Below are 10,688 nucleotides of genomic sequence, written 5' to 3'. Positions count from 1 at the left end.
ACGTCGGCAGAGGAGCGTACACGCATCACACGCACGCAGCAAAACAATGGTATCCACTAAGCGGCAAAGCACTTTGCATTTTGATTGGCCACAGTATCAGATCAGCATTGGCCATGGTGGTTTGGCCACCGACTTCTACTTCTCCCGTTTCTCCTTTCCCTCGCTACCAATAAGCAGACGTTGATTCTAAAGACCCTATCCTAATATCCGTGCAATGCTATTGGCAAATAGTAAATTTTCGTCACATTCAGCGGCGTGCCCGGTTTGTGGCCGGAGTCAGAAATCACAAGCATTTCGTCACTGAGAGAGGTTCCTAGGGCCGACGTTTTCTACGGCCGTCTCTATTACGCGGGGTGAAAATGTATCTTTTTTTTCTTTGTTTTGTTTAATTCTCTGTCTGCTTGGTGGCTAATATAAAAGCTTAAAATTGGCATATAAAAATCGACAAATTTTGCTCCTATCTTTGCTCCCCTCGTCTGCTTCCTTCAACGGGACGCTGTTCTGTCTGAGTCCGTCACGATGACGAGACCACGGTTCGGTTACGTTTTATCTCTCCCCCACATTCTTGTTTTGGCTTTAAAGCATTACTCTCCCCCTTTTCGCACTTGTAAAATATCGTTCATTCGTTCTGATTTCTGCAGTTTTGATGAGTGTGGGATGAGTTGTTTTTAAATATACGAGTACGCATTTGTAGATGCACGTCAATGTTACGTGTGTGTTGTATATGTGTGTGTGTGTGTGTTTTTGCTTTGTTTTTTGTTTTTGCTAAACAGCCATCGAAACTAAACATCGTTATATAGTGTATTTTATTCATTAATTAACACCGCCGCTTGTAACACAAATCGATCGGCTAATGCTGCTGCTGGAGCGCATTTCTCTCGTGCTAACAAATAATACATTTATTAGTTGAACATTCGTCTTGTGTTTCGGTTTCTTTCATTCCCGTTCGCCCCGCACGTAGCCTTTCGGTTTCGTGCCGCTGCTGCACGTAGTGTTGTTTAAATGTTTTGTTGTTCGCAAGTTGCTTCATTTGAACTGTCTCATGGGCTTATATCGCTATCATTATCATCATTATCAACTCGTGTGTGAAGTGTGTTAAATACGTTTCCTCCCCTTTATCTCCTGTATGTGTAGGCTCCAATCTTCTTTGATGCATTAAATGCGTGGCCTATGTTTCCTAGTGGTTTGTGTTTGCCTTTGTTTTTAACTATAGCTGAAAGTTTCTTTCAGAGAGAGATAACACGTTCCATGAACAATTTGGGGATGTAGTATCGCGCTTGGTGAGCGTGCATCTCGATGAAGTATAGGAAAATTTGATTTACGATCTATTCAACTCTCACACCACCCACCGCCCTGAAATGTACTATAGGCATTCATTCAACAACAACATTCTTCTGGCATATTTGGCGCCCCTTTTTCTGCTTGATTCGGTAATATTCACTTTGCTCTAAGGAAGATTAAATGTAGTAACATGGTACATCTTGGTTTGTTGTTTTTCATCTCTTTCTCTCTCTTTCTCTCTTAAATCGTCTTTTGTTCAGACTATATTTAGATAAATAGAGTTTTGGTTATCCTCTTGTTTGCTATAATCAATCGCTCATATAGTTCAGCTGTGGTGATAAATGATGTTCATTTATTTAGATGACGAAATTGCATTATGGAAAAGTGTGTTTGTTGCCTTTAAGTAGTAATTCATCCATTCGGTCTGTTGTCCATTCCATGTGGGCCAGAGCTGCTCGTGCTTTTCATCATATAACGCACGTTTTTGTGTGTTGGAGAGAGAGAGAGAGGTGATACAGAAAAGTATAACTATCATATCTCTCTCTCTGGATCATCCACTGGCCCACAGACACATGCAAACAAACGCACGCGTGCTTGAAGGATCACACCGCGCACACTGAGTCGCTATTAGCATAAGGAATGTTTAGTTTATCTTTGTGCCACGAAAGTTTGACGTGTACGATCAACAACATTAGTGATTTAAGTAAATAGACTCTCCTGTCCGCATCAAAGCTCATCGGTTATACGTGGTGCGCGCAACTTTGATATTTTTGGGGATATTTTTCGTCCTTAAGTTGTTTTTACACCCTTCCGCTGCAGTGTTCACAGCGTTGGCAACTCCCCCGAAATGGCAAACGCCGCCTGGGCACACTTGGGCTTTCGCTACGCATTGTGGCTGACGTGTGTCAATGTGATTTTTGTGTTCGCTGAAAGGGAGAGACGTGTGAAGTGTTTCTCCAGTCTGTAGTGGACGTCTTACAGTGAGCGATCGTCTTCGCTTCGATTCTCATAAGATGCGTAAGATACGTTATCTACCTACCTAAACACAGTTTAGCTATCCTCTGTTACTGGGTGGATTCCATTGCTGGGTACTTTAGGCGATCAAGACGGCAAGCCGTCTGTGTTGCACTGGAGGTGATGATGATTTTGTAAGCTGGTGTATAAAAGTTTTGTATTGTAACCACAGTCTCCGAAAAGCAAAAAATCCCTTCTCAACCAACTCCCGTATGTTTCGAACTCCTTCCAAAATGGCATTGCGTATATGCTTTGCTTGTTTGACTACCTTGCAATCCTAAAAAAAGAACAGCAATCCCAGGAATGGCCATGCCAAAAACTCATCCTCGCTCCTGTTTATGCTCCCTGATGAACCTGATTATCATGTAGACTTTAGACGGATGTTGTGCGTTTGTATCTCCCCAATGCTGCCACCCTTTGCTGTGTGTGCCCGGCTGTGCACGTATTCAGACGAGTTGCCAACGGGTACGACTGTGCAACGAAGGTGTAACCTTCACGGTCAGAAGCCGTTCTGTTCTCTGGTATATGACATTGCAACTTAGCATGTGGAGTAATTTCGCTCAATCAACAAGTAAACTTTATCACAACTAACTACAGGGTCCAACCCCTTGCAATGTTGTACCGGGTGCACGGCGATTGACAGCGGCCTAAGCTATGGCGGAAGAAAAAGTGTTTGCCTCTCGCCGTCGGAACGTTGGATGAGAGAGAAAGAAGCAGTGTCTGTAGGATTGAAAAGGGAAATTGAAAAAAAATTCAGGTAGACTATCGTTTGTCTCATTGCGGACACTTCTTGCGTTCTATTTGTATCATCCCTAAACTAGGCGTCTTCTAGCCGGAAGCTCAAGAACAAATGCGCCACTGCGTGTGCGGGATAAAGGGTCTGCTCTACAAAGTAAGCTCTTCGTTTAAATTATCTTGTTTCCCTGCTATTCCTTTCCACCGCATGGGTTCGCTCGGTCGTGTTCTATCTAAAAACCTCTTTCTTTAGCTGACGCGGAGTCTTGTTTCCATTCCTTTTCGTTCTATACCTTTCCGTTGGAGGAAAATGTCTAATAGTAACTTAACATAGCTGCATTTCCAGGATACGCTCGCTAGGACTAGATACGTACAACTAACAATTGAACGAGTGCAATCGATCAATCGGCGGCTCTTTGCGGTACAAAGAACCGAACTAAAGTGTGTCTACTCACGTTGGCCAGCTTTCTGCATCTCCTCCGCCTAAAAGATGGTACGGAAGGGAAAGCCAGCGCATAACTTGGTACTGATGAGATCTTCTACTGCTATTGCTGGGTGTCCACATCCACGTCGTCCATGGTCTGGTCGGTGAATGCTATGATCCGCCCCGGTGCCTAGAACTCGAGCCGATAGGCTGAACAGGACGTCTCGTGATCCTGCAGATTGATTGTACACCGTGCCGCGCTTGGAGACAGATCGATGTGATACTTGGCGAGCAGTTCCTCGTTCTCCGAAACCCAGTAGCCAAGCACATCGGTGTCGTACGTTGGAATGATAGTTACCTCTGTAACAGAAATAAAAAAAAAAAACATAATTAAAGTGTGATATTTAGGATGAACGCTAACGTTTGCAAGTACCTACCTAATTCTTTATCTTCCCAGGTTTGTTTGGCCTCCAGCAGGGCATTGTACACCTCCCGGCTCGGTTCCGTACCGGAGAAAACGTAGTATCGGGCCCGCACTCGCTTGAAGAACTCGACGTTCGCGTAGTACGAGTTGCCGTGATGTGGCACGTACGACAGGTCAACGTAGACGGGAGTGGTACACTTTTTCGCAGATGCTTTGGTAGGAGATTCGGCTCGCTTGCGGAGGTTCTTCTCGTTGTTCAGCTTCGTTTTGCTCATCAGCATGCGGCGTTCCTTCTTCGGCGTCGTCTTGTTGTCATCGGCTGTCATGGGCGCTGGCGATGGAAGTCCCAGTGGTTTGCCCCATGAATCGAGCACGCTCTTCGCTTCGGCCGCAGCCGCACTTGTGGACTGTCCGGCCGGCTGGGTAGTTGATTGTGGTTGAGTTGATTGTGATTGCGCTTGTGGTTGTGCTGGCGGGAGCTGAGACGGAGCGGCGACAGCTGCACTCGGCTGTGCTCCCGTGACGGTGGTCGTCACTGACGACGGAAGTCCGGTTGAAGTGAAATCCATTTCCATCTTTTGCGCCTGGGCCATACTGGCAGCGATAGTGGATGTAGCGGCCATAAACTCTTTCTCGCTCGAAAAGTGCATTGACGTCGTCATCAGATCGTCCATCTTGGTGCTGCTGGCGCTGCTGAATGCTTTTTCAAAGTCAAGATCTGCCTCGTCCAGATACTTGCGGTCACCCGTCATCGATGGCTTGTGGCTGGAATCGACACTACTGTCGCCGCTGGACGCATACTCTACGTACGGTTTGGAAAAGCCTTTAGCGGTACCGGTAATCGGAATCGGGATCGAACGAGTGGTGCTTGAGGCCATGGTCATTGACGGAACTTCTGGCAGCTGGCCGTAAAACGAGGTGCTCATTGGATCTGCTTTATAGCTGGAAGTGATGGGAATGGCCGACTTCGCTTCCTCGCTGCCGTACTGCGGCGGAACGACGTCGTCCTGGCTGTCCTGGTCAATTTCAATGTCAGATTTCTTGCTCACACCCGAGCTCGAATGCTGCAGGTCGTAGTCGTAGGTGTATTTAGTGCTGGGAGACAGTGGAGCTTGCGAAGTGACGCTCATCGGCGAGCCAGGTACATCCTCGTCGTGCCATCCGGCCACAATGCGGGATGCCTGTCCAGAGGAAATGTCGGATCGCGGTGATAGCACATCCTTTTCATTATAGTCCTCGGCGAAACTGCGCTCCTCGGTACCTGCCAGCGTTAGCTGGGTAGGAGCCGACGGTTTGGTGGAAACGATCGATTGCGACATCTGATCGGCGTGCTGGCTGCTGTCCACTTCGATCTTTTGTCCATCTTCTTTCACAATGTAAGTCGTGGTGGTGGTGGTGGACGATACACCACCGGAGGGGACTGCAGCAGCATCGGGCTGCTGTGTTTCCGTTTTGCTAACTGTGTCGCTATGCACGTTGCTGTCGACCTCAATCTTTTGTCCATCCTTAATGATGTACGTCGTGGTCTTTGTCGTCGTCGTCGTAGTCGTAACAGTAGTTTGAGAGTCGCTCTTCTCCCCGCTCGCTGTCGTAGTGGCAATGCGCTCGATCTGTGAGTCGACCATGTCTGGCGTTGAGGAACGCGTCATGTCCGGTGTGCTCATGCCGGAGGTGGTCTTTGCCTCGTCCGCAAGTTTTAGCGTGTCGACGACCACCTTCGGGAAGGGCGATGTTGGCTTTGGCGATGAATCTGATGTCTCAATACCTGAACTGCTGTGGCCCAAGTTGATCGATTTGGAAGCACTGTCCGTACTACCCTGTGTGTGCACGGACATCAGCCCCGGGCTCGACTTGCCAGATGGTACAGACTCTTTAGGTGTTGAAATACCAGATGCATCGTCCTTTGGCGCAGTCGGACCAGTCGGCGCAGTCGTCATAGCAGTACTCGCCAGTGTCATTGTCGCTGATGCAACAGACGTCGAGCTAGACAGAGTCGAAGACTCGCAATGAGTTTGGGTTATACTCATACCATCTTTAGCTGCAACGTTCGGACTAATTGGAGCAGTTGGTGGTGTTTTATTACCAGCAAAGAGCAATTCGTCTGCAATCCTCTCAGTTGTGGTTGCGGTAGTTTCGGTTGCTATTGCTTCGCCAGTTGTATTCATGCGAATAGAAATGTGTTGCTGCTGTTGGGTCTTTTCCGATAAGCTATCCTTCTCAATGAATGTGTTGAACGATGTGGAGCTCTCGTCGAGCGAGTCTTTGTCCTGTCCTGGCGGACTGACCGATTTTGCACTGGACTCCTGCGATTTGTCAGCAAGATAAGGAGACGATTTACCACTATCGAGAGACATCGGGAATGCGCTCATGGTGGATGTTCCAGAGGTCTTGCCTTCTGTTGTTGATTCCTCCTTTTTAGAGACCGTGGAGGAAATGACAGTGGAAGTCATCTTTTCAATTTCTTTCATGGAGGTGACTGTATCTTTTAGTAGCTGATCCAAGCCTTTGGCAATAGATGCGCCATGCTCAGGGCTTTCGGTACTGTCCAGACCGCATTTTGGGAACGTGCTCGTTGCATCCTGCTTGTGTATATCATCCTTCTCTCCCGGGAACTGTGGATTGTCACTAAACAATGGCTTAAAAGACTTTACCATGGTTCGCTCCGATTGGTGTGGGACGAACGTGGCATCTATTTTTGTTACACTATCACGAGGGCTGCGCAATGTATCAAGATCGTCACGGGAAGATATGACCGATTCTTCTAGTACTCCCAATGTGCTACCTTCAAATCCGGAACGTTGTACAGAAGATGTGGCCACGGCTGACATAGATTTTGATCGGGTTTCCTTCATAACCACTTTTGTCTCGAAGTCATCTTCTTCACCATCGCTCATTGCTGAAGCAGGTCGTTCGTCTTTGGTGGTAGTGGATGATTCTCGGCGCGATAAAGATTCCTCAAATTTCATAAATGAGGATGCACAGGATGTTTCCACATCGGTTTTATGATCAACCGATTTATCTGATGGTGCTTTGTCACTAGCTAGACTTGCAGCAGAAGCAGGTCGGGACTCTTGTTTGGCATCTGCCTTGAGATCGACGGACTTCTCAGACGGAGCCTTGTCAGCTGGTCCACTTGCAGCAGAAGCTGATCGGGACTCCTCCTTGTCATCAGCCTTGAGATCGACGGACTTTTCAGACGGAGCCTTGTCAGCTGGTCCACTTGCAGCAGAAGCAGGTCGGGACTCCTCCTTGGCATCAGGTTTGAGATCGACGGACTTATCAGACGGAGCTTTGTCAGCTGGTCCACTTGCAGCAGAAGCAGGTCGGGACTCCTCCTTGGCATCAGCCTTGAGATCGACGGACATCTCAGACGAAGCCTTGTCAGCTGGTCCACTTGCAGCAGAAGCAGGTCGGGACTCCTCCTTGGTCTCAGCTTTGAGATCGACGGACTTCTCAGACGGAGCCTTGTCAGCTGGTCCACTTGCAGCAGAAGCAGGTCGGGACTCCTCCTTGTCTCAGCCTTAAGATCGACGGACTTCTCAGACGGAGCCTTGTCAGCTGGTCCACTTGCAGCAGAAGCAGGTCGGGACTCCTCCTTGTCATCAGCTTTCAGCCCGACGGACTTATCAGACGGAGCCTTGTCAGCTGGTCCACTTGCAGCAGAAGCAGGTCGGGACTCCTCTTTGGCATCAGCCTTGAGATCGACGGACATCTCAGACGGAGCCTTGTCAGCTGGACCACTTGCAGCAGAAGCAGGTCGGGACTCCTCCTTGTCATCAGCTTTGAGATCGACGGACATCTCAGACGGAGCCTTGTCAGCTGGTCCATTTGCAGCAGAAGCAGGTCGAGACTCCTCCTTGGCATCAGGTTTGAGATCGACGGACTTATCAGACGGAGCCTTGTCAGCTGGTCCACTTGCAGCAGAAGCAGGTCGGGACTCCTCCTTGGTCTCAGCTTTGAGATCGACGGACTTCTCAGACGGAGCCTTGTCAGCTGGTCCACTCGCAGCAGAAGCAGGTCGGGACTCCTCCTTGGCATCAGCCTTGAGATCGACGGACTTCTCAGACGGAGCCTTGTCAGCTGGTCCACTTGCAGCAGAAGCAGGTCGGGACTCCTCCTTGGCATCAGCCTTGAGATCGACGGACTTCTCAGACGGAGCCTTGTCAGCTGGTCCACTTGCAGCAGAAGCAGGTCGGGACTCCTCCTTGGCATCAGCCTTGAGATCGACGGACTTCTCAGACGGAGCCTTGTCAGCTGGTCCACTTGCAGCAGAAGCAGGTCGGGACTCCTCCTTGGTCTCAGCCTTGAGATCGACGGACTTCTCAGACGGAGCCTTGTCAGCTGGTCCACTTGCAGCAGAAGCAGGTCGGGACTCCTCCTTGGTCTCAGCCTTGAGATCGACGGACTTCTCAGACGGAGCCTTGTCAGCTGGTCCACTTGCAGCAGAAGCAGGTCGGGACTCCTCCTTGGTCTCAGCCTTGAGATCGACGGACTTCTCAGACGGAGCCTTGTCAGCTGGTCCACTTGCAGCAGAAGCAGGTCGGGACTCCTCCTTGGTCTCAGCCTTGAGATCGACGGACTTCTCAGACGGAGCCTTGTCAGCTGGTCCACTTGCAGCAGAAGCAGGTCGGGACTCCTCCTTGGTCTCAGCCTTGAGATCGGCGGACATCTCAGATAGAGCCTTGTCAGCTGGTCCACTCGCAGCAGAAGCAGGTCGGGACTCCTCCTTGGTCTCAGCCTTGAGATCGACGGACTTCTCAGACGGAGCCTTGTCAGCTGGTCCACTTGCAGCAGAAGCAGGTCGGGACTCCTCCTTGTCATCAGCCTTGAGATCGACGGACATCTCAGACGGAGCCTTGTCAGCTGGTCCACTTGCAGCAGAAGCAGGTCGGGACTCCTCCTTGGCATCAGCCTTGAGATCGACGGACTTCTCAGACGGAGCCTTGTCAGCTGGTCCACTTGCAGCAGAAGCAGGTCGAGACTCCTCCTTGGCATCAGCCTTGAGATCGACGGACTTCTCAGACGGAGCCTTGTCAGCTGGTCCACTTGCAGCAGAAGCAGGTCGAGACTCCTCCTTGTCATCAGCCTTGAGATCGACGGACATCTCAGACGGAGCCTTGTCAGCTGGTCCACTTGCAGCAGAAGCAGGTCGGGACTCCTCCTTGGTCATCAGCTTTGAGATCGACGGACTTCTCAGACGGAGCCTTGTCAGCTGGTCCACTTGCAGCAGAAGCAGGTCGGGACTCCTCCTTGGTCTCAGCCTTGAGATCGACGGACTTCTCAGACGGAGCCTTGTCAGCTGGTCCACTTGCAGCAGAAGCAGGTCGGGACTCCTCCTTGGTCTCAGCTTTGAGATCGACGACTTCTCAGACGGAGCCTTGTCAGCTGGTCCACTTGCAGCAGAAGCAGGTCGGGACTCCTCCTTGGTCTCAGCCTTGAGATCGACGGACTTCTCAGACGGAGCCTTGTCAGCTGGTCCACTTGCAGCAGAAGCAGGTCGGGACTCCTCCTTGGTCTCAGCCTTGAGATCGACGGACATCTCAGACGGAGCCTTGTCAGCTGGACCACTTGCAGCAGAAGCAGGTCGGGACTCCTCCTTGTCATCAGCTTTGAGATCGACGGACATCTCAGACGGAGCCTTGTCAGCTGGTCCACTTGCAGCAGAAGCAGGTCGGGACTCCTCCTTGGTCTCAGCCTTGAGATCGACGGACTTCTCAGACGGAGCCTTGTCAGCTGGTCCACTTGCAGCAGAAGCAGGTCGGGACTCCTCCTTGGTCTCAGCTTTGAGATCGACGGACTTCTCAGACGGAGCCTTGTCAGCTGGTCCACTCGCAGCAGAAGCAGGTCGGGACTCCTCCTTGGTCTCAGCCTTGAGATCGACGGACATCTCAGACGGAGCCTTGTCAGCTGGTCCACTTGCAGCAGAAGCAGGTCGAGACTCCTCCTTGGTCTCAGCCTTGAGATCGACAGACTTCTCAGACGGAGCCTTGTCAGCTGGTCCGCTTGCAGCAGAAGCAGGTCGGGACTCCTCCTTGGTCTCAGCTTTGAGATCGACGGACTTCTCAGACGGAGCCTTGTCAGCTGGTCCACTTGCAGCAGAAGCAGGTCGAGACTCCTCCTTGGCATCAGCCTTGAGATCGACGGACTTCTCAGACGGAGCCTTGTCAGCTGGTCCACTTGCAGCAGAAGCAGGTCGGGACTCCTCCTTGGTCTCAGCCTTGAGATCTATGGACATCTCAGATGGAGCCTTGTCAGCTGGTCCACTTGCAGCAGAAGCAGGTCGGGACTCCTCCTTGGCATCAGCTTTGAGATCGACGGACTTCTCAGACGGAGCCTTGTCAGCTGGTCCACTTGCAGCAGAAGCAGGTCGGGACTCCTCCTTGGTCTCAGCCTTGAGATCGACGGACATCTCAGACGGAGCCTTGTCAGCGGGTCCACTTGCAGCAGAAGCAGGTCGGGACTCCTCCTTGGTCTCAGCCTTAAGATCGACGGACTTCTCAGACGGAGCCTTGTCAGCTGGTCCACTTGCAGCAGAAGCAGGTCGGGACTCCTCCTTGGCATCAGCCTTGAGATCGACGGACTTCTCAGACGGAGCCTTGTCAGCTGGTCCACTTGCAGCAGAAGCAGGTCGGGACTCGTCCTTGGTCTCAGCCTTGAGATCGACGGACATCTCAGACGGAGCCTTGTCAGCTGGTCCACTTACAGCAGAAGCAGGTCGGGACTCCTCCTTGGCATCAGCCTTGAGATCGACGGACTTCTCAGACGGAGCCTTGTCAGCGGTCCACTTGCAGCAGAAGCAGGTCGGGACTC

The 10,688-nt window shown here is 50.9% G+C and overlaps 1 protein-coding gene across 3 annotated transcripts in view; it reads right to left on the bottom strand.

The window, feature by feature from the left end:
• Positions 1 to 6,818: 6,818 nt before the first annotated feature.
• LOC121588490 (microtubule-associated protein futsch) overlaps positions 6,819 to 10,688 on the bottom strand; it is a 37,461-nt gene continuing 33,591 nt past the window's right edge. For all 3 annotated transcript variants that reach the window (XM_041906492.1, XM_041906491.1, XM_041906493.1), the window contains one exon: positions 6,819 to 10,647. In XM_041906492.1, coding sequence (XP_041762426.1) covers positions 6,919 to 10,647 — 3,729 coding nt within the window. In that variant the 3' untranslated portion in view covers positions 6,819 to 6,918. The remainder of the gene's footprint in view (positions 10,648 to 10,688) is intronic.

Source organism: Anopheles merus, chromosome 2R (assembly GCF_017562075.2).
Source record: "Anopheles merus strain MAF chromosome 2R, AmerM5.1, whole genome shotgun sequence".
Lineage (NCBI taxonomy): Eukaryota > Metazoa > Arthropoda > Insecta > Diptera > Culicidae > Anopheles > Anopheles merus.
This window is presented reverse-complemented; position numbering and strand designations above follow the sequence as displayed.